This window comes from Anomaloglossus baeobatrachus, chromosome 9, assembly GCF_048569485.1.
Source record: "Anomaloglossus baeobatrachus isolate aAnoBae1 chromosome 9, aAnoBae1.hap1, whole genome shotgun sequence".
Lineage (NCBI taxonomy): Eukaryota > Metazoa > Chordata > Amphibia > Anura > Aromobatidae > Anomaloglossus > Anomaloglossus baeobatrachus.
In genome coordinates this window covers 14,058,213-14,082,659 of record NC_134361.1, presented here as the reverse complement: position 1 = coordinate 14,082,659, position 24,447 = coordinate 14,058,213, and the positions used below count along the sequence as shown (strand labels likewise).

At 51.3% G+C, this 24,447-nt stretch overlaps 1 protein-coding gene across 1 annotated transcript in view; it reads left to right on the top strand.

Moving 5' to 3' along the window:
* Nucleotides 1-24,447, top strand: part of DACH2 (dachshund family transcription factor 2) — a 393,174-nt gene that overhangs the window by 290,697 nt on the left and 78,030 nt on the right. The window contains exons 4-7 of the mRNA XM_075323069.1: nt 3,678-3,836; nt 5,901-6,073; nt 10,956-11,091; nt 16,418-16,492. Coding sequence (XP_075179184.1) covers nt 3,678-3,836; nt 5,901-6,073; nt 10,956-11,091; nt 16,418-16,492 — 543 coding nt within the window. The remainder of the gene's footprint in view (nt 1-3,677; nt 3,837-5,900; nt 6,074-10,955; nt 11,092-16,417; nt 16,493-24,447) is intronic.

The following is a 24,447-nucleotide window of genomic DNA, read 5'->3' as shown; positions in this document are numbered from 1 at the left end:
ACTGGAAGATGTCTCCAAGGAAGAGCAGTGCATGCAAGACGAGCCAGAAATCTCACAAAACTGGAAGACGTCTGCAAGGAAGAGCAGAGCATGCAAGACAACCAGGAATCTCACAGAACTGGAAGACGTCTCCAAGGAAGAGCAGTGCATGCAAGACGAGCCAGGAATCTCACAGAACTGGAAGACGTCTGCAAGGAAGAGCAGAGCATGCAAGACGAGCCAGGAATCTTAGAGAACTGGAAGACGTCTCCAAGAAAGAGCAGTGCATGCAAGACGAGCCAGGAATCTCAAAGAACGGGAAGACTTCTCCAAGGAAAAGCAGTGCATGCAAGACGAGCCAGGAATCTCACAGAACTGGAAGATGTCTCCAAGGAAGAGCAGTACATGCAAGACGAGCCAGGAATCTCAAAGAACGGGAAGACGTCTCCAAGGAAAAGCAGAGCATGCAAGACCAGCCAGGAATCTCACAGAACTGGAAGATGTCTCCAGGGAAGAGCAGTGCATGCAAGACGAGCCAGGAATCTCACAGATATGTAAGTGGAAGATGAGCCAGGAATCTCACAGAACTGGAAGAATAGGCAGGAATTTCAGAGAACTGGAAGACGTCTCCAAGGAAGAATGGAGAAAAATCCCTTAAACAAGAATTGAAAGACTCTTGGCTGCTATAAAAAGCGTTTACAAGCTGTGATACTTGCAAAAGGGGGTGCAAATAGGTACTAACCATGTAGGGTGCCCAAACTTTTGCATCTGCCCATATAAAAGATAAAAATAATTATCTTTTGCCTAAAATACAAAGGCAACGTGTCCTCTGTAACTTTCTGCCTTTTAGAGATCATTTCATCTTCAACTTGCTTAACTGTTAACAATCATTTTCTCAAGGGGTGCCCAAACTTTTGCATGCACTGTAATAATGATTGCACACAGTCGGGTGATCTCCGCTTCCAGAGAAGGATCTGAGCAGACAGTGGATAAGCAGAGCATGCTGGGAGATTTCAGCTCTGGATTCAACTTTGAGCTACATTAGAGTATTCCTAAAATGTAAAATCCGAAAGGATAGGGAATAAGTATGTGATACTGGGGGGACCAATCTCTGTGACCCCCATGATCGCAGGATGGTGGCCGTGGACCCTGCCGGCAGCCTTGTCATCGGTGGATGCAGCGGCGGTCCAGCACGCACATCTCCAGTATATTCTAAACTGCAGAGACGCTCCTTGGTTCTGGAGCTCCGACCTTGGGAATAGCAGTCGGACCCCAGTGATCAGTAAGATCCCCCTGGTCCTATACATGGGGACAATTTAATATTATGGGAATAACCCTTTAACCCTTGGGTTTCATGACTTTTTGACCAGATTTTTCGTCTCCACTCATCAAAACAGTCCACATTTCAATGTCCTTCTATCGCAGCGGCTCATGTATCGATCGATGCCTTTCTATGTATTGTGCTGTTCCATGTACAAAAAAAAAAAAATGACCATTTCTCCAGCTCACCTCTCCAAAGCCAAATATCCCATATGACTCAGTATATAGGACGGTGACCGGCGATGGTCCTCAGCCGGCCGGTGGATTCCACACTATAGATATGTAGCGGAAAAAAAGAAACATCCGGCCCTCGTCCTGAAGGTGAAAAATCTGTCTGGATCCCAAATTCCATGAGATTAAAATCCAATCTAAGAAAATACAAGAAGATCCAAGTTGAGACTATAGTCATTACATGATCATATTCCCACGCGTTTTGAGCCCGTTTTATCCTGTGGTTCTTCATTGTGCGGTTTCATAATGAGCAAATGGAGCTGGTTAAAAAAAAATAGAAAAAGAAACCAGCGGCATTTACTCATTTTCTCATTGTGAAATATCTTCTACCTGGATAAAGCACCACAAAGTAAAAATATTGGTCTGAAACGCGTTTGTGATGGGACTTGTGTTCTCTGTTTGCAGCTTCTTGTATTTTCGGATACTGGATTTATCTTCATGAAATGAAGGATTGGGACAGATATTTGTGTGATCCTCCCCTGTCCCGGGCTGGGGACTCGGACGAGGCTGGAGGAACACGTCGCGCTCCTAGAAGTGGAGAGAGTGCATTCAATTGATGCTTTTTCTGACCAAGACTGGGAAGATGCTCAGAGAAGACGCTCAACAAATTAGAGAATATTTCAGAGTGGGAGTTTAATGATTGGGACAAATGTTAGGCTATGTGCACACAGTGCGTTTTTTTTCTCATTTTTCGGGTGCATTTTTGCGCGTTTTTGGGCTCAAAACTGCATAGTTACATAGTTACTTAGGTTGAAAAAAGACCTAGGTCCATCTAGTTCAACTTTCCCCAGCAAAGTCTGAGTTTTCATTTTTGCTGTCCGCACACAACTTTTTTTTTTAGCTGTGTTTTTGAGCTTAAAAAAAATGGAGATGTCAATTCTTTTCTTCGTTTTTCTGCGTTTTCCCCCCCAAGCAATGCATTGGAAAAACGCAGAGATCAGAAACGCACCAAAACGCGGTAAAAACGTATGCGTTTTTATCAGTGCGTTTTTTGTGCGTTTTTGTCGCCGGGGGGGTTTTATGCGTTTTTAGCAGCCAAAAATGCAGCGTCAAAAAAATGCAGAGTGCGCACATAGCCTAAGACGATCAGGTAGTGCGGAAACCTGAGATCTTGTCCGGATTATTATTCCAAGAAATGCGACTCTCGTATCTCCTCGCCGGTGACCGGTTTTCAGTCTCAACTCCATTTTTCTACCTAAAATTCTGTTCTGTTGCAAAAACGTTGGTTGAGAGAATCCAACAAAATTCAGAACCAGGACCTTGAATAATGAGCCCCAGAACGTCTGACATTGGACGTTTTCAGGAGCGTGCACGGCCGGGGAGATGAGTGAAGTGGTCGATGTTCCCAGCTTGTTACAATGTATCAGACATAAATGGTGGAGTTCACTGGACACAATAGTATCCCCCTCCCCGCAGCGCTGGTGCCGGCTGTGTCCCGGCCTCTGGATGCAGGTAGTTCTCATTCCCTCGCAGCAAGCGGAGATCCTGAACCCGGTGAAGACATGTAGAAGAAAGTCTGATAGGAAGGTGTAACGTGAATGATATGAAGTGACAGGGATTGAATGAACCGGAAGCGGTGCGGGGTCTGTGAGCTGGAAGACGTCTCAGGCCGCGTGCACACACGTTTCTGGGACGCACGGATCTCAGGACAAAAGCCTGAGAAGTCTCTTAAACGCTGAAATGGTTTTTCCTTTCCACTTTACTGTTCATGTGTCCGATATTTTAAGCATTTTTTTTTTTTTGCTTAAGATTTTGAAAAACATCTTGTGGGAATAAAAAAGGGCAGTCAATAAAAACCAAAACCGTCCAGGATGAGAAGGCGGCAAAAAAGTCTTCACACCCCTTCAGGAAGCCAGAAATTCCTCGAAACACTTTAAATGGTAGAGGAGACGTTTCCTGAAGTGGTGAATTGATGACCGCCTGGAATCACTGTGTGCACAGGCGCTGACGGTGACCGAGGCAGTGTGAGAATGGTAGAAATTGAGCATGAATAATCTGGGGGCATCTGACCCTGGGACCCCCACGGTGCGGCTCCGGGTCAGTGCCAGGGGACACAGCGCTATGTGACAGCCATTTCATAGGAATTTCTCGGAATGATTTTATCATTATGGATCTCTTCTTATTTCCGTCTTCTCCTTTTTCTGCAGGTGGAAGTGAATCTTCGTGGGATAAGGAGAAGCTCCAGTCTCCGATCACCACCGGAGGGTCGCAGCACGTCCTCGGACACGTCACGCTGTCAGGACAGGCCACCATCGGAGGTGCTCATCCGCTAAGTCCTCTCCAGCAAAGTCACCTGCTATCCAACAGTACGTATCCAGCGTTCTGCGCACAGCAGCACGTTGTGTGACCCATCCATATCTCCACCTCACACCCAGAGCTGGAATCACAATTCTGCTAGATTCTTGTGAGCAGTTTTTGGCTGCACAACCCCATGTCCTTTTGCTGGATCAGTATCTGAATAAGTCATACTCCATTCTTTTTTTTTTCTTGCCAATTACCCTGTGTTATGGGAGAACAGCTAAGAGAGTACAAAACGTTCCTAAAGCAATCAGCAGAATTAAGATTGCCGCTCTGGAGGTGACTGGAGTATAAGACATGATGTAATACAAAATGATCTGAATACTGAGGATGGAGGAGACGGGCGGTCACCACATACTGAGGACGGAGGAGACGGGCGGTCACCACATACTGGGGACGGAGGAGACCGAATACTGAGGATGGAGGAGATGGGCGGTCACTGAATACTGAGGATGGAGGAGGCGGGCGGTCACTGAATACTGAGGATGGAGGAGACGGGCGGTCACTGAATACGGAGGATGGAGGAGACGGGCGGTCACTGAATACTGAGGACTCAGGAGACGGGCGGTCACTGAATACTGAGGACAGAGGAGATGGGCGGTCACTGAATACTGAGGATGGAGGAGACGGGCGGTCACTGAATACGGAGGATGGAGGAGACGGGCGGTCACTGAATACTGAGGACTCAGGAGACGGGCGGTCACTGAATACTGAGGACAGAGGAGATGGGCGGTCACTGAATACTGAGGATGGAGGAGACGGGTGGTCACTGAATACTGAGGACGGAGGAGGCAGGCGGTCACCAGATATTGAGGACGGAGGAGACGGGTGACCACTGAATACGGAGGACGCAGGAGACGGGTGGTCACTGAATACTGAGGACGGAGGAGACGGGCGGTCACTGAATACTGAGGACGCAGGAGACGGGCGGTCACTGAATTCTGAGGACGGAGGAGACGGGCGGTCACTGAATTCTGAGGACGGAGGAGACGGGCGGTCACTGAATTCTGAGGACGGAGGAGACGGGCGGTCACCAGATACTGAGATGATTTACGTTTTCTTTTCTTCATTGATTTGCATTTTCTTCTTTGATACTCCTCTATTATCACTTCTATTTGTGAAGCTGTTTGCATTATTTTTCACACCTGCCTTAAGGCCCCGTCACACTAAGCAACATCGCTAGCAACATCGCTGCTAACGAACAACTTTTGTGACGTTGCTAGCGATGTTGCTGTGTGTGACATCCAGCAACAACCTGGCCCCTGCTGTGAGGTCGTTAGTTGTTGCTGAATGTCCTGGGCCATTTTTTAGTTGTTGCTGTCCTGCTGTGAAGCACAGATCGCTGTGTGTGACAGCGAGACAGCAACAACTGAATGTGCAGTGAGCAGGAGATGGCTTCTGCGGAGGCTGGTAACCAATGTAAACATCGGGTAACCAAGAAGCCCTGTCCTTGGTTACCCGATATTTACCTTTGTTACCAGCCTCCGCCGCTCTCACTGTCAGTGCCGGCTCCTGCTCTGTAAACATGTAGCTGCAGGACACATCGGGTTAATTAACCCGATGTGTGCTGTAACTAGGAGAGCAGAGAGCCAGCACTCAGTGTGCGCTGCTCCCTGCTCTCTGCACGTGTGGCTGGTCACTGGTTGCTGGTGAGCTCACCAGCAACTCGTGTAGCCACGCTCCAGCGATCCCTGCCAGGTCAGGTTGCTGGTGGGATCGCTGGAGCGTCGCAGTGTGACAGCTCACCAGCAACCTCCTAGCAACTTACCAGCGATCCCTATCGTTGTTGGGATCGCTGGTAAGTTGCTTAGTGTGACTGGACCTTTAGACTTTTGCACAGCGCTGTATATAATCTCTTTAGCACAATGAGGTATGTAGATCTATGACTCTCGTTTTGCAGTCATCGGGGGGTTCAGTCCGGCAGCTCCTGCCTCTGTAGTTTCGGGTGACACTTTGTTTTCAGAGGGGGGGGGAGTGATCGGTGCGGAGCCGTCAGCCCGGAATCTGCTGCTGCTTCCGGATTAATGTCACCAGGAAATATAATCTCTTCTTGTTGTTTTTCTGTATTTTAGGATTAGACCTGCCATTCATGGTAATGCCCCACCCCCTCCTTCCCGTCAGCTTACCGCCTGCATCCGTTGCCATGGCAATGAATCAAATGAATCACCTTAATACTATCGCCAACATGGCCGCAGCTGCTCAGATGCACAGCCCTCTGTCTAGAGTGGGAGCGTCCGTTATCAAGGTAAGAACAATGGCCGCTGCAGCATCCTGGTGCAACAAATGTATCGTATTGTGTCACATTGTATTCTATTGTATCACATTATATCACGTTGTGTCACATTGTATTATATTGTATCACATTACATCACGTTGTGTCACATTGTATTCTATTGTGTCTCCGGCTTTTCCTCTGCATTTTTGCTCCTATGAGACGTCCCCGTGTTGTGCGGAGCGTCAGCGGCCGCCTCATGAAGAAGCGTGCTGCAGATCTGCGGACTCGGGCCGACACTCAACAGATTACCACCATGCTGCAAAGGGTTAACCTCAAATGCATCCCTCTTAGCATTAAGAAAGGTGCATTTAACCCCTTAGCTGCTGTATAGACAGGTCAAATGCTAAGAAAATCCCAACACAATGGTGTTCAGACCCAGAGACCATCAGTATGGCCACGAATACAGCTCCAGAATGGCCAGACCCTGATTATAGGGCAACGTCACTATGTACCTCAGGGTCAGTAATGTAATGTATGTACACAGTGACTGCACCAGCAGAATAGTGAGTGCAGCTCTGGAGGATAATACAGGAGGTAACTCAGGATCAGTAATGTATGTACACAGTGACTGCACCAGCAGAATAGTGAGTGCAGCTCTGGAGTATAATACAGGAGGTAACTCAGGATCAGTAATGTAATGTATGTACACAGTGACTGCACCAGCAGAATAGTGAGTGCAGCTCTGGAGTATAACACAGGATGAGTGCATCTCTGTATGTAATGCTTATAAGGGTGGAAACACATCTATTCGAGTAAAATCGGCCCGACTGGGCTGAAAAAAACTCGGCTAATTTTAGTTCACGTTAGGTCCGAGTGCAACACAAGTGCGATGCTTTTTCTGAATAAATTAATGATTTTACTAGCGTGTGTAATGCGTGTGTAATGCGTATTTTTTACTAGGTCATCTGCCATTTAGCGCTGTTACATGGCAGATGACAGCAGACACAGACAGCCATGTAGCAGAGCTGAATGGCCGCTGACAGCAGACACAGACAGAGCCGCACGATCAGAATGAACTCGGGTGAACTTCACCCGACTTCATTGTCATGCTGCGGCTCTGTCTGTGTCGCGCCCTGATTAGCGGTCACCTGTGAAGGACTCACCGGTGACCGCTAAACTCCTGAGTGACTGAAGTTAGCAGCCCTCTCTCATACTCACCGATCCCCGGCACGGCGCTGCACGGCATTCTCACTGCTCCGGCGGCTTTTACTATTTTGAAAAAGCCGGCCGCTCATTAAACAATCTCGTATTCCCTGCTTTCCCCGCCCACAGGCGCCTATGATTGGTTGCAGTGAGACACGCCCCCACGCTGAGTGACAGGTGTCACACTGCACCCAATCACAGCAGCCGGTGGGTGGGTCTATACTGTGCAGTGAAATAAATAAATAAATAATTTAAAAAACCGGCGTGCGGTCCCCCCCCCCCATTTTAATACCAGCCAGATAAAGCCATACGGCTGAAGGCTGGTATTCTCAGGATGGGGAGCTCCACGTTATGGGGAGCCCCCCAGCCTAACAATATCAGTCAGCAGCCGCCCAGAATTGCCGCATACATTATATGCGACAGTTCTGGGACTGTACCCGGCTCTTCCCGATTTACCCTGGTGCGTTGGCAAATCGGGGTAATAAGGAGTTAATGGCAGCCCATAGCTGCCACTAAATCCTAGATTAATCATGTCAGGCGTCTATGAGACACCCTCCATGATTAATCTGTAAATTACAGTAAATAAACACACACACATGAAAACATCCTTTATTAGAAATAAAAAACACAAACAAATTCCCTCATCACCAATTTAATAAGCCCGAAAAAGCCCTCCATATCCGGCGTAATCCACGGACCTCCAGCGTCGCTTCCAGCATGGAGGTGACAGGAGCTGCAGCAGACACCGCCGCTCCTGTCACCTCCACGCAGCAACTGAGGTGAGTAGCGCGATCAGCTGAGCTGTCACTGAGGTTACCCGGTGGCCGCCAATAGATCCAGTGGTGGCCGCGATTAACCTCAGTGACAGCTCAGTAGATCGCGCTACTCACCTCAGTTGCTGCGTGGAGGTGACAGGAGCGGCGGTGTCTGCTGCAGCTCCTGTCACCTTCATGCTGGAAGCGACGCTGGAACATCCAGGATTACGCCGGACATGGAGGGCTTTTTCGGGCTTATTAAATTGGTAATGAGGGAATTTGTTTGTGTTTTTTATTTCTAATAAAGGATTTTTTCATGTGTGTGTGTGTTTATTTACTGTAACTTACAGATTAATCATGGAAGGTATCTCATAGACGCCTGACATGATTAATCTAGGATTTAGTGGCAGCTATGGGCTGCACGTCAGAGGCTGATTTCTGGCCCAGAAAATGCACACGTGGCCTCGGGGTCTGTTCACACCATGAGTTTCCCACCAAAACAACCTCATCCAGAGGAACAGAACAGATCGTCATCGGCAAAACCCCTAGAACGTGTAATAAATGTTGGGGTCCGGGCGGGATCTGGGGGAGACCTGTGTCGTCTTGATGAAGCCGCGCGGCTAATTAGTGCATCTACAGAGTGACGGAGGACGACGCGGCGGCGCAGCTGTAATTGGCGCATTGTCTCTTTGCTATTGATACTGACAGCGCAGAGGAAAAGCAGGAATTAAAGCTGCCAGACGCAGACGGAAAAGTGACGGAAGATCCGATCTGTTTCCATGATGAAATGTCACCGACTCCTCCCGGAGCTGCGCTCACATTAACATTCACCGGATAATTACAGCACAGGAGTCTCAAAACTGGCAGCGATCTCCCCAATACCAGAGTGTCGCATGGTGCCGGATTAGAGGGGTCCTGTAATGTGTATGGGGAATTCAGGGGACAGTGCCCCCCCCTATAACCGGCAGAGATCATCTGGAGCGCCACTCAACTAAAAATCCTCCTAGAGAAAGGAATAGACTGATTTATATATACTGACGACTTACAGCTCTGGATGTGACTAGAGAATACACCATATTGTAACTGCAGAACTGTGACCACAGCTCTGGATGTGACTGGAGAATACTGCCCATTGTAACAGCAGAACTGTGAATGCAGCTCTGGATGTGACTGGAGGATGCTCCACCTTGGAACTGCAGAACTGTGACCACAGCTCTGGATGTGACTGGAGGATGCTCCACATTGTAGCAGCAGAACTGTGACCACAGCTCTGGATGTGACTGGAGGATGCTTCACATTGTAACAGCAGAACTGTGAATGCAGCTCTGGATGTGACTGGAGGATACGGCACATTGTAACAGCAGAACTGTGAATGCAGCTCTATTTTATTAATACCTTCTACTAGATATACACCTAGAGGTTCATTCATAATAATGTTTTCCATATTTTTTTTTATTTTGGTCACTTCAAGAGCTGCGCTCACAATTCTGCTGTCACAATATGAACAAAACCTAGAATAAAAAAATGAGTAGATACCCTGCAAAAAAGTATATAAATAACAGTTATACATGTAAATTACAGAGGGGACTTAGTTGAGACTATTATAATTAAATAAAGCTTTGTGGTGAGATAATACACTTACTAGAAACCAGCAGCAGCAGAACTAAGCAATGGTTGTGAATCGTGCACCAGGGGGAGAACAATCAGTGACTGTCAGCCGCAGCATGGCGGACGTGACCCGGCCGGACTCTGCGGGGTAGCTGTGAACCATCAGCTCAGCCTAGAAAGCAGCCCCTCCTCCGCCTGCGCCGCTGCTTCTCCCTCCATTTGAATGTGGATTGCAGGGAATTCGCGTCTCCTCTTCATCCTCTTATCTCCTCCGTCCGCGCTTCCACCATCCTGCGCCCAAATGTTTAGTATCCGCCATTAAACCTCATAAAAACATTTTTCTTATGAAATCATAACTCTGTTACATTGTTCCAATCTCGGTCCTAAAAAGCCGATTGGACGCGGCGTCCGCGGAGAAGAACCAGCCGCGGCGCAGAGTATAAAGTATATGGAGTGAGACGGAACAGTAAAAAAATCCAAAATGCCAAATAAAACCCGCACGGAAACGCCGGGAATCTGCAGATTTTGGGCTCTAACGACGCTCATTGATTCGCTGCCGACTGTTAACCCCTTGTTAGGTAAATGACGACTAAATTAGCAGTTTGTTCTCATTTGTAGTAAAATAGATGAATTTGCAGTGAAACGGGAACAGCGGAGACGGGCGAGGAGCCGCCTAATGAAGCGCAGCAGATCGCGGCTAAGTAGTTACATAGAGACAAGCTGATTACTGACGGGAACACGCCGCTGCTCGCCGGAGAACAGGAGCTCACTGGGAACAGCACAGCGCCATGTGAACAGAACTCACTGGGAACAGCACAGCGCCATGTGAACAGGACTCACCAGGAACAGCACAGCGCCATGTGAACAGGACTCACCAGGAACAGCACAGCGCCATGTGAACAGGACTCACCGGGAACAGCACAGCGCCATGTGAACAGGACTCACCGGGAACAGCACAGCGCCATGTGAACAGGACTCACTGGGAACAGCACAGCGCCATGTGAACAGGACTCACCAGGAACAGCACAGCGCCATGTGAACAGGACTCACCAGGAACAGCACAGCGCCATGTGAACAGGACTCACCGGGAACAGCACAGCGCCATGTGAACAGGTCCAAGAGAAAAACTCTCACCGTCATTACCAGATGTGACTGAGCAGTCGCTCGCTGCGCTCTCCAAAAAAGGGAACAAAGTTCCCCAAAATATGCCAATAAAATAACCCCTTGTGTCTCTGCTGTCCATTGGGGAATATGCTGGGAGCTGTGGTACTTCTGCACCTGGGGGTAATATCTGTAGTGACGCTCACGGTGGGTGAATATTCTGTTCTTTGTGCTTATTTCTGCAGGAGAGGATCCAGGACAGCCCGTCCCCCACCCCGTCCATAGAGGACAGCCAGCGACCCGGCAGCCATGCCTCCTCACACCAGAGCAGCAGTGTCTCCAGCTCGCCCTCCCAGCTAGACAACATAGCTGACCGTGTCAGTGAGTAATACCGCACTTACGTCTCCCCCGTCCCCCTATATCTGCCCATCCCTCACCCGCTATCTGCTCACACCCTGCACCCCCATTATCATTGTAATAGGTGTCTCCAGAAAATGACCCACAGGATAAATCAGGGGCTCAATGACTGATAACACTTCTGTATACAGGAGATAACAGAATCCACCATTCACAATAGATGTCACAGCTCGCCTCCTCCTCCTGTACAATGACTGTTAAAACCTCTATATACAGTGGATAACCTAGGATCCAGCATTCACAATAGGTGATGTCACAGCTCACCTCCTCCCCCTCGCTTTACAATGACATTTGCACACGCTCATTAGATTTACATGTGAATTTCCTCAAACAAGAAGTCTTTACAGTATAAAATATCCCTAGTGGCTGATGTTAGAATTGCAAGAGTTTCAATTTTAATTTTAATAAAAATCGTCATATGCAAAAATAATAATACATTTTGCACCCAGCGCTGATGTAAAGGGTGATTTTCAGATGACACATCCCGTGTGATGCTTCCCCGGGCCCATCCTGCTACTCCTCTCCGCCTCCCACTGCTCCTCTCCGCCTCCCATTGCTCCTCTCTGCCTCTCGCTGCTCCTCTCCGCCTCTTGACGCTCCTCTGTCTCTCCTCTACGCCTCTCGCCGCTCCTCTCGGCCTCTCGCTGCTTCTCTCCGCCTCTTGCCACTCTTCTCCACCTCTCCTCTCCGCCTCTCGCCGCTCCTCTCTGCCTCTCGCTGCTTCTCTCCGCCTCTCCTCTCCGCCTCTAGCCACTCTTCTCTGCCTCTCCTCTCCGCTTCTTGCTTCTCCTCTCTGCCTCTCGCTGCTCCTCCCTGCCTCTCCTCCTCTCTGCCTCTCGCTGCTCCTCTCTGCCTCTCGCTGCTCCTCTCTGCCTCTCCTCCTCTCTGCCTCTCCTCCTCTCTGCCTCTCGCTGCTCCTCTCTGCCTCTCGCTGCTCCTCTCTGCCTCTCGCTGCTCCTCTCTGCCTCTTGCTGCTCCTCTCTGCCTCTTGCTGCTCCTCTCTGCCTCTCGCTGCTCCTCTCTGCCTCTCGCTGCTCCTCTCTGCCTCTCGCTGCTCCTCTCTGCCTCTTGCTGCTCCTCTCTGCCTCTTGCTGCTCCTCTCTGCCTCTCACCGCTCCTCTCCGCCTCTCACCGTTCCTTTCCACCTCTCGTTGCTCCTCTCTGCCTCTCCTCTCTGCCTCTCACTGCTCCTCTCTGCCTCTCGCCGCTCCTCTCCGCCTCTCGCCGTTCCTTTCCGCCTCTCGTTGCTCCTCTCTGCCTCTCCTCTCTGCCTCTCGCTGCTCCTTTCTGCCTCTCCTCTCTGCCTCTCGCTGCTCCTCTCTGCCTCTCGCTGCTCCTCTCTGCCTCTCGCTGCTCCTCTCTGCCTCTTGCTGCTCCTCTCTGCCTCTCGCTGCTCCTCTCTGCCTCTCCTCCTCTCTGCCTCTCGCTGCTCCTCTCTGCCTCTCGCTGCTCCTCTCTGCCTCTTGCTGCTCCTCTCTGCCTCTTGCTGCTCCTCTCCACCTCTCGCTGCTCCTCTCTGCCTCTCCTCCTCTCTGCCTCTCGCTGCTCCTCTCTGCCTCTCGCTCCTCTCTGCCTCTCGCTGCTCCTCTCCACCTGTCGCTGCTCCTCTCCTTTCTATACTCTGGACATAGTTGCACCTTCTCGCTGTTTTTCCTTTTTCTCCACCTCTGCTGTCATTGTGCTGTCCTCTATTGGCATCACTGGACTTTAACCCTTTGTCACTTTTTTTGGGGGGGGCACTGGTCTTGACTGGTCGTCTTTTATTTTCCCTCCTTGCTTTATTGCCATTTTCCTGTTGTTACATTTTACCTTACGTTATCCTTCTGCCATCAGTGTCCTTTCTGTCACCTCTACCCCTCGTGTCCTCTTTATTATCCTGGTTACTGTATACTGTTACTTGCCTCCTATTCGTCTCTTATATTGGCCATTTTTTTATCCTCTCCTTTTTAGCTTTGTTGTTGTTTCCACCGCGCCCTCTGCATCTCCACACCCTCTTCATCTCTACTACTTCTTCGTCTCCTCCATCTGCGTCTTCATTTTCGCTTTGTGTATACACCCTCTCCATCTCTGCGCTCTCCCTAGCCTTCAACATCTCAGTGCCTTGTTCATCTCCGCCCTCTCTCCGTCGCCGCGCCCTCTCTCCGTCGCCGCGCCCTCTCTCCGTCGCCGCGCTCTCACTCCGTCCTCTCTGTCTCTGCGCCCTCTCTCTGTCTCCGCGCCCTCCTCTGTCTCCGCGCCCTCTCTCTGTCTCCGCGCCCTCTCTCTGTCTCCGCGCCCTCTCTCTGTCTCCGCGCCCTCTCTCCGTCGCCGCGCCCTCTCTCCGTCGCCGCGCCCTCTCTCCGTCGCCGCGCTCTCACTCCGTCCTCTCTGTCTCCGCGCCCTCTCTCTGTCTCCGCGCCCTCTCTCTGTCTCCGCGCCCTCTCTCTGTCTCCGCCCCCACTCTCTGTCTCCGCGTTCTCTCTCCGTCGCCGCGCCCTCTCTCAGTCTCCGCGCCCTCTCTCCGTCGCCGCGCCCTCTCTCCGTCGCCGCGCTCTCACTCCGTCCTCTCTGTCTCCGCGCCCTCTCTCTGTCTCCGCACCTTCTCTCTGTCTCCGCGCCCTCTCTCTGTCTCCGCGCCCTCTCTGTCTCCGCGCCCTCTCTCTGTCTCCGCGCCCTCTCTCTGTCTCCGCGCCCTCTCTCTGTCTCCGCGCCCTCTCTCAGTCTCCGCGCCCTCTCTCAGTCTCCGCGCCCTCTCTCAGTCTCCGCGCCCTCTCTGTCTCCGCGCCCTCTCTCAGTCTCCGCGCCCTCTCTCAGTCTCCGCGCCCTCTCTCAGTCTCCGCGCCCTCTCTCTGTCTCCGCGCCCTCTCTCTGTCTCCGCGCCCTCTCTCTGTCTCCGCGCCCTCTCTCAGTCTCCGCGCCCTCTCTCAGTCTCCGCGCCCTCTCTCAGTCTCCGCGCCCTCTCTCAGTCTCCGCGCCCTCTCTCAGTCTCCGCGCCCTCTCTCAGTCTCCGCGCCCTCTCTCAGTTTCCGCGCCCTCTCTGTTTCCGCGCCCTCTCTCAGTCTCCGCGCCCTCTCCCAGTCTCCGCGCCCTCTCTCAGTCTCCGCGCCCTCTCTCAGTCTCCGCTCCCTCTCTCAGTCTCCGCGCCCCTCTCAGTCTCCGCGCCCTCTCTCAGTCTCCGCGCCCTCTCTCAGTCTCCGTCCTCTCCGTCTCCGCGCCCTCTCTCAGTCTCCGCGCCCTCTCTCTGTCTCCGCGCCCTATCTGTCTCCGCGCCCTATCTGTCTCCGCGCCCTATCTGTCTCCGCGCCCTCTCTGTCTCCGCGCCCTCTCTCAGTCTCTGCGCCCTCTCTCAGTTTCCGCGCCCTCTCTGTCTCCGCGCCCTCTCTCAGTCTCCGCGCCCTCTCCCAGTCTCCGCGCCCTCTCTCAGTCTCCGCGCCCTCTCTCAGTCTCCGCGCCCTCTCTCAGTCTCCGCGCCCTCTCTGTCTCCGCGCCCTCTCTCAGTCTCCGCGCCCTCTCTCAGTCTCCGCGCCCTCTCTCAGTCTCCGCGCCCTCTCTCTGTCTCCGCGCCCTCTCTCTGTCTCCGCGCCCTCTCTCTGTCTCCGCGCCCTCTCTCAGTCTCCGCGCCCTCTCTCAGTCTCCGCGCCCTCTCTCAGTCTCCGCGCCCTCTCTCAGTCTCCGCGCCCTCTCTCAGTCTCCGCGCCCTCTCTCAGTCTCCGCGCCCTCTCTCAGTTTCCGCGCCCTCTCTGTTTCCGCGCCCTCTCTCAGTCTCCGCGCCCTCTCCCAGTCTCCGCGCCCTCTCTCAGTCTCCGCGCCCTCTCTCAGTCTCCGCTCCCTCTCTCAGTCTCCGCGCCCCTCTCAGTCTCCGCGCCCTCTCTCAGTCTCCGCGCCCTCTCTCAGTCTCCGTCCTCTCCGTCTCCGCGCCCTCTCTCAGTCTCCGCGCCCTCTCTCTGTCTCCGCGCCCTATCTGTCTCCGCGCCCTATCTGTCTCCGCGCCCTATCTGTCTCCGCGCCCTCTCTGTCTCCGCGCCCTCTCTCAGTCTCTGCGCCCTCTCTCAGTTTCCGCGCCCTCTCTGTCTCCGCGCCCTCTCTCAGTCTCCGCGCCCTCTCCCAGTCTCTGCGCCCTCTCTCTGTCTCCGCGCCCTCTCTCAGTCTCCGCTCCCTCTCTCAGTCTCCGCTCCCTCTCTCAGTCTCCGCGCCCTCTCTCAGTCTCCGCGCCCTCTCTCTGTCTCCGCGCCCTCTCTCTGTCTCCGCGCCCTCTCTGTCTCCGCGCCCTCTCTCAGTCTCCGCGCCCTCTCTCAGTCTCCGCGCCCTCTCTCAGTCTCCGCGCCCTCTCTCAGTCTCCGCGCCCTCTCTCTGTCTCCGCGCCCTCTCTCTGTCTCCGCGCCCTCTCTCTGTCTCCGCGCCCTCTCTCTGTCTCCGCGCCCTCTCTCTGTCTCCGCGCCCTCTCTCTGTCTCCGCTCCCTCTCTCAGTCTCCGCTCCCTCTCTCAGTCTCCGCTCCCTCTCTCAGTCTCCGCTCCCTCTCTCAGTCTCCGCTCCCTCTCTGTCTCCGCTCCCTCTCTCAGTCTCCGCGCCCTCTCTCAGTCTCCGCGCCCTCTCTCTGTCTCCGCGCCCTCTCTCTGTCTCCGCTCCCTCTCTGTCTCCGCTCCCTCTCTCAGTCTCCGCTCCCTCTCTCAGTCTCCGCTCCCTCTCTCAGTCTCCGCTCCCTCTCTCAGTCTCCGCGCCCTCTCTCAGTCTCCGCGCCCTCTTTCAGTCTCCGCGCCCTCTCTCAGTCTCCGCGCCCTCTCTCAGTCTCCGCGCCCTCTCTCAGTCTCCGCGCCCTCTCTCTGTCTCCGCGCCCTCTCTCTGTCTCCGCGCCCTCTCTCAGTCTCCGCGCCCTCTCTCAGTCTCCGCGCCCTCTCTCAGTCTCCGCGCCCTCTCTCAGTCTCCGCGCCCTCTCTCTGTCTCCGCGCCCTCTCTCTGTCTCCGCGCCCTCTCTCTGTCTCCGCGCCCTCTCTCTGTCTCCGCGCCCTCTCTCTGTCTCCGCGCCCTCTCTCTGTCTCCGCGCCCTCTCTCTGTCTCCGCGCCCTCTCTCAGTCGCCGCGCCCTCTGGGTCTTATCCATCTCTTGTTGCCCCCGCCTTCATCTCAGTCTCATGTTTTGCTTCTTCTATTTTTACCCCTTCTCTGATTTTTCCTCCCCCTTGTGATTGCTCCTCCACCATGCCTTCCCTCATCATCTTTTCCTCTCTGGATTCTCCTTATATATTGCGCTTGTTTTCTTATTTTTACACCCATGTCATTCCTGTACTAATCCTCCATAACATTCTGTCTGCAGCCATATTACACAGAGACGGAGACCTCATCGATCAAGATACTGGACCCAGTATAAAGAAGATGATGAAAGAGAAAGGTGAGTGACCCCCGCATACCAAATCTGTTATTACCATCCCTCCGCCGCGCAGATCCGGTCCCTCTGCATTTCAAACTGTGCCGCGCAGGCTCCGTCCCTCCGCCGCGCAGACTCCATCCCTCCGCCGCGCAGACTCCGTCCCTCCGCCGCGCAGACTCCGTCCCTCCGCCGCGCAGACTCCGTCCCTCCGCCGCGCAGACTCCGTCCCTCCGCCGCGCAGACTCCGTCCCTCCGCCGCGCAGACTCCGTCCCTCCTCCGCATTGCAGACTCCGTCCCTCCGCATTGCAGACTGTGCCGCGCAGGCTCTGTCCCTCCGCCGCGCAGACTCCGTCCCTCCGCCGCGCAGACTCCGTCCCTCCGCCGCGCAGACTCCGTCCCTCCGCCGGGCAGACCTCCGCAGTGCAGACTCTGCCGCGCAGGCGCCGTCCCTCCGCCGCGCAGACTCCGTCCCACTTCATCTCTCCACTTGCTGATCATATTGGATGATTACACAGATATAACAGTCGTACACTTTGTGTGCACGTACGTGTTTGCTGTCTTCACTACGCAGCAAAAAACACTTTGTTTACTGGAGAATTGCAGCAGCTCCACAGCTAAAGCAAAAAAAAAAATAATGGTGTAATTTCCCGAGAGCCGGAGCTCCCGCACTACATGTGAATAAACACCTAAATGAAGGTCGGCTGCGTCCACTAAAAAAGCGATGTCACGTGGAACAGTTGCCAGTGACACGAGAGCGGTGTGCGCCTGGTGGGTTAGTCTGGGAGTGAAGCGCAACGTGTACGCCTGATCATCTGATCCACTGTAACAACCCCTCAGCTGTGTGCTCATGATGGGCTTTTCGTCTCATTAATGGATCCATCGGGGCTCAGTGGGGGATTTCATGAAGGGCCCCAATATACTGCTCAGCGGAGGGCACTGTATGTGTGAACCTGGAGAAAGTGACAGAGACAGAAAGTGTATTGGGAAGTTGCAGAACGTTTCAGCTTTCCGGCCCTTTAATGATCGCACTTTGGGTGCTGATTTCCTGTACATAGGTGCGGGGCATTGCAGGGATGAGACGTCTCTTCTGTTATTTCCAATGATCGCTGCTGTGGGGCTGCGGAGTTTCCAGATGCCTCTCGGCCCCGGGGCCACAGCAGCGCCATAAAGAAACCTGATGTCACATGATTGTGTGCGTCTGACAACTCGTGCCTGTAATGTACAGAGGTTTAGGCTGGTAGTCGGGTAGATCGCCGCCACAAATAGCCACCGTGTAGAAGCCGGACCGCAGCCATTAATCTGCGGAATGAACAGAAGAGCAGATTTATATCAATTTTCAGGAACCAACGAATGACTTCCATTCAGTGTAGTAGCGGGGTTTACAGGGGCCCGAAACTAGTATTCTGCTCCCATAACTCATGGACTGTTAGCACCGCCCGCGAGTCCCTTCCACTGGTCCAATACCCTAAGCCTAACTCTAAACTGACCCCCAGCCCTAAGTCTAAACCGACCCTCAGCCCTAAGTCTAAACCGACCCCCAGCGCTAAGTCTAAACCGACCCCCAGCGCTAAGTCTAAACCGACCCCCAGCGCTAAGTCTAAACCGACCCCCAGCGCTAAGTCTAAACCGACCCCCAGCGCTAAGTCTAAACCGACCCCCAGCCCTAAGTCTAAACCGACCCCCAGCCCTAAGTCTAAACCGACCCCCAGCCCTAAGTCTAAACCGACCCCCAGCCCTAAGTCTAAACCGACCCCCAGCCCTAAGTCTAAACGGACCCCCAGCCCTAAGTCTAAACGGACCCCCAGCCCTAAGTCTAAACGGACCCCCAGCCCTAAGTCTAAACGGACCCCCAGCCCTAAGTCTAAACGGACCCCCAGCCCTAAGTCTAAACGGACCCCCAGCCCTAAGTCTAAACGGACCCCCAGCCCTAAGTCTAAACGGACCCCCAGCCCTAAGTCTAAACGGACCCCCAGCCCTAAGTCTAAACGGACCCCCAGCCCTAAGTCTAAACGGACCCCCAGCCCTAAGTCTAAACGGACCCCCAGCCCTAAGTCTAAACGGACCCCCAGCCCTAAGTCTAAACGGACCCCCAGCCCTAACTCTAAACGGACCCCCAGCCCTAACTCTAAACGGACCCCCAGCCCTAACTCTAAACGGACCCCCAGCCCTAACTCTAAACGGACCCCCAGCCCTAACTCTAAACCGACCCCCAGCCCTAACTCTAAACCGACCCCCAGCCCTAACTCTAAACCGACCCCCAGCCCTAAGTCTAAACCGACCCCCAGCCCTAACTCTCAACCAATACCAAGCCTTAATCCGAAACTGACCCCCAGCCATAATCCTACACCGAACCCCAGCCCTAAGTCTAAACCAACCCAAAACCCTAATCTTAAACTGAACCCCCCAGCCCTAATCAAAAACCAACCTCTAAGCCAATCCAAATCACTAACCCTAAACCAATTCCCAGCCCTAATCCTAAACCAAATCCGAGCCCTAATCCTAAACCAACCCACAGCCAATAACCCTAAACCACCTTCCCACCCCTAAGGCTAAAACGACCCCCAGCTAAACCAACCCAAAACCAACCCCCAGGCCTTACCCTAAACCAACCCCCAGCCCTAACCCTAAACCAACCCAAAGCCCTAAACTGAACCTCCAGCCCTAACCCTAAACCAACCCTTAAGCCAATCCCAAGGACTAGTCCTAAATCGACCTGAGCCCTAAACCAACTCCCATATCTAACTCTAAAATGACCCCCAACCCTAAACAGACACTCAACCCTAACTCTCAACCGGCCCACATCCTTAACCCTAAACCGACCCCCAGCCCTAATACTAAACTAACCCCTAAGCCAATACCAAGCCCTAACCTTAAACTGACCCCAGCCCTAACCCTAATCCAACCCCCATCCCTAACTCTAAACTGACCCCCAGCCCTAATCCTAAACCGACCTGCAGCCCTAACCCTAAACTGACCTCCAGCCCTAACCTTAAACCGACCCCCTGCCCTAACTCCAGGTAGGGTTACAAAACGTGTAAAACAGCTTTTTGAACTGAGATGATCCTATTGCATCATGTGCACAGCAACATTTTGTTTCCCCTTAAACCTTTCCTGTGTGCCCCCCCTGCTGCGCCACTGCCCCATCCCCCAATTATTCGGTGTTTGCACAGTCCCCGGCGTTCAAGGTGACATCTCATTACCTGGGGTCCTTGTTATGCGGCGCACACAATGCTCAGGACTATTGACTTGTTCTTCGCGATGCTATGAAATGTGATTAGCCTTTAGTTTGGTAAATGGGAATCTTGACACGGAGCGGACACGTCAGCACTTTCTGCCCGTGCACAGCGCCGCGCTCCTTACATGTCAATCCAGGAGCCGGATACTCGCAGAGCTCGTTGCAGCCTCTCAATACAATAATATTATATATAAGTAATCGGCAGGTTTTTGGGGTGATGGTGGCATTATACAGGGTAGATACAATAAAAGATGTAAAAATTAAAAAATTATGGAAAACCCCTTTAAATATTTAAAGGGAATGTCCACATTTGAGCAGGAGCACGCATGGGAGCGGTTTCTGTCCTGCGTCCTCAGCTGCTCGTTGCTCCTGTTATTTCAGGTTTCCCATCTTTGATCCAGAGTCTGCTCCACTGCAGTGCATTGTGGGAGATTCCAGCTCTCCGGGACTGGTGCGTGCAGCTCCGGATGTGACTGGAGGATATTTTGCACAGTTCCTCTCGCTGCGCTCAATACTGAATTCATTATCGGGACATCGGAATCACAACGAGAAATGAGGCGAAATAAATCCATAAATTACACAATTGCAGCAATAAATTAGTGCCCTCCCCCCTCCCCCCCGGGTCTTTTTTTTTTTAAAGTTTGGAATATAAAGTGAAGGCATCACCATTTATTAGGTGTGACAGGTAAGTGGTGCACACGGCGGCGGCAGCATATGTCCTCACATCTGCTATCAGTAACATCATCATGATTTTAAAAATGATTTATAGCGCGGCACATCGTAAATCGCCCGCTACGCTGCAACGTGCACATCTGAGACGCTCAGTGAGAGCTGCGCAGGTGCGGACAGGCGGGAGGCAAAGAGAACAAGACCAGAGCTTAGCCAAACCTGGGACCAAATCACTGCACCAGACCACCCTGTATCACTGCTGACAACCTGCCTGTATAGGTGTGAGAGAGGTGTAGGCCCCGCCCCCTGGTGATGACATCACTGATATAATGACATGATCAGACAGGAGACCACACCCCTTATGTACAGCCCCACCCCCTAGTGATGACATCACTGATATAATGACATGATCAGACAGGAGAGCACACCCCTTATGTACAGCCCCACCCCCTAGTGATGACATCACTGATATAATGACATGATCAGACCACACCCCTTATATACAGCCTCGCCCCCTGGTGATGACATCACTGATGTAATGACATAAGACATGAGACCACACCCCTTATACTACAGCCCCTCCCCTGGTGGTGACATCACTGACGTGATCAGACATGAGACCACACCCCTTATATACAGCCCCGCCCCCTGCTGATATTACTGACGGGATCAGACATGGGATTGATGCGTTTGAGGCTCCTCAGATGTTGTGGATCTTTGAGGCTGGTGACTCGCTTGGAGCAGAGGATGTGCGGTGGATTTATTCTTCGAGGCTCCAGGTGCCTCCATTAGGACATTATCTGCGTTTCATGCGCTGCCGATCCTGACATCGGCTCCGGGGGTCTCTGCAACCTCAGAACCAGTCATTGGCTAAAAGAATTAGGTTATTTAAGGCAAAATAATCCGTGAACAGGTGCAGTGGAGCCGGCGGCGGGGTCCGGGGACCTCTCCAGGGACGGCCGTTTACATGAATATTTCGGGTTTCTGTGCAGTGAAGTCTCCAGATGGAGCTTAAAAAGGGAAGAAGGAAAAAGACGAAAATCGTATTCAACACAGTGCAGAACTGAAGACGCAACAATGAAGCAGGCGGCCTCCGTTATTGCGCTGTTCTCCTCCTGAGATGACATCACGCTGTCAGGAGTTTTTTAGTTGCAGATTACTTTTGTTATTTGTTTTTTCACTACAAATTTGGGCTGGAGATGGATGAGCGCCCCCAAGTTGTAGAGAATGTGTAATGTCTGACTTTTTGGATCCGCAGATTTCCAATAAATTTGAGTCTGACAGATTTTTATTTTGAAGTTGCAGCTTCACATGTTCAGCTTCAGAGCGGAAATCTCCCAGCATGCCCTGCTTGCTTATTGTATGCAGTGAACTTGCTCCGGTGATTTGCATCCTGAGCAGTGTTGTCTTTATACCGGAAACTGTACAGAGGCAAAGATACAAAAATGTTTAAAAGAACAGAGTCCTCAGTGGTTGATACCTTTTAATGGCTAACTGAAAAGATGGTAATAATTGCAAGCTTTCCAGACTACTCAGGTCTCTTCATCAGGCATGGTATAACACAAAATCTGAAGAGTCACATATTTATACACAACAGGACATAGAATGGGGCAGTAAAAAAAAAACAAAAAACAAAAAAAACAAGTTATATGAAACAGAACTATCACTATGGCAGGGGGCAAACTGTTCTAGCCATAAATACTGCTGCAGTTCAGTGTGAAAGTTTTATTGTCCTCTGATCGGGGTCTGGTCCGGGCTGTGACACGCTCGGATGGTCAGAGGAGCACATCTCTTACCTGATGTAGAAATAAAAAAAATTGTTTAAAAGAACAGAGAGTCCTCAGTGGTTGATACCTTTTAATGGCTAACTGAAAAGATGGTAGAAAGACATGAATCCATGAGACACTTTCATTCCTTCTCTGAATGTGTCACCGGTCATCATAAGTTTGTACTCCCCTAGTCTCCTGTCTCTCTGGGACTTGAAGTTTCCTTTCAATACCAGCAATTTCATGTCCATGATGCTGTGGTCTGAGTTACAATTGAAAACCAGATTATAAGAGCCACCAGAATATCAAGAAACCATCTCCTACATTATAAAACTAAAGAAGAAAATAACCGGGTCCCTCTTGTGATCACCCACAATCCACATCTGGAGGTGTTTAGAGGAGCTGCACGGAAACTACAACCATTACTGCAAAAAGATGCCCGGTTACAATCTATTTTTCCAGACCCCCACTTCTGTGTTTTAGACAGCCCCCGAATCTAAGAAGCATCATTGTCAGAAGCTCCCTGTCCTCTCCAACAACAGGAACATTCCCTGCAACCAGAAAAAATGCAAGACCTGTCCATTTATACTGACAATGGACAAGATAGATCCCCAGATCACATCAGGACTACAAGATCCCAGGTACCTTCAGCTGCACCACAACTAATGGGGTGTACTTAATTATATGTACCAAATGTCCAACTGGGGGTCTGTATGTAGGGGAGACCGGACAACAGCTCAGGACAAGGATGAATTCTCACCGCCACACAATTAGAGAAAAAGGATGGATCTACCTGTGGCCAAACATTTCTGTAACTCAGACCACAGCATCATGGACATGACATTGCTGGTATTGAAAGGAAACTTCAAGTCCCAGAGAGACAGGAGACTATGGGAGTACAAACTTATGATGACCTTTCACACATTCAGAGCAGGAATGAATGTGTCTCATGGATTCATGTCTTTTTACATCAATTAAGAGATGTGCTCCTCTGACCATCCGAGCGCGTCACAGCCCGGACCAGACCCTGATCAGAGGACAATAAAACTTTCACACTGAACTGCAGCAGTATTTATGGCTAGAACAGTTTGCCCCCTGCCATAGTGATAGTTCTGTTTCATATAACTTGTTTTTTTTTTGTTTTTTGTTACTGCCCCATTCTATGTCCTGTTGTGTATAAATATGTGACTCTTCAGATTTTGTGTAATACCGGCCTGATGAAGAGACCTGAGCAGTCTCGAAAGCTTGCAATTATTACCATCTTTTCAGTTAGCCATTAAAAGGTATCAACCACTGAGGACTTCAGTTCTTTTAAACAATTTTTTTCTCTCTACTGGCTAACACGGTACAAAGATATATTTTACTTGTATCAAAATGGAGGATACCAGAATGTACCGCATCTTTATGGAACTAAAGACACTTCTGGAGAAACGCGCACAACTGGACAGCGACATATGTTTCTTATCCAAATGCAAAAAGGAGAATCTGATCCCCAAAGGACTCTGGATTGCAAACCCAATTCTACATACCTACAATACCCATTATGCACAAAACCTTTGTCACAGGACTTCTGAGAGACTAAGGAACCACCTTTTGCAGGTCTTCTACAGCATCAAGAGTAAAATCCAGAGGGAATTTGAAACACAAAGGAAGACACTTCCAGAAAGCACAGAACAAGAAGTACAACAATACTATTACAGACTACGAACCCTTCTGATCCACAACAAGGAAAAGAAGCTACACAGACTGCGCCTCAATTCAGGACTTAATACAAACAGGTGGAGAACAAAGCCAAAACCTGACAACTCGGACAACTACTCCATTCAAGGCACAAAATCATCTAACTGTGTTATCAATCTCTCGTATTATAAACCCAACAAAGTGTAACTTGCTGTGCTTTCTAGAGGACTCTCATTTTGTCCTACTAAAGCTCTAGACAAAACTGAACTCTGCAGCGACATGGAAGATTACTTCAGGAGACTACGTCTGACGGAATATTTTAGCGATGCAGATGTTTCAGAATCCACCCAGACTGAAGGAAGACGGATCTTGACAACCAGGAAAAGATCAGATTGGACACCTCCACCAGGACGCAACCTCATCTGGATAACTATATAGACACTTTCAGACATTTGGTAAAATCCAGTATCCTAGACACACACAGGAGGCAACCATCCAACATCAGTGCCCAGGAGAGAAGGGCCATAAAATCTCTGAAAACCAACAAAGAAATCATCATTAAACCTGCAGACAAGGGGGGTGCAATAGTCATGATGAACAAATCAGACTACATGAAGGAAGCACA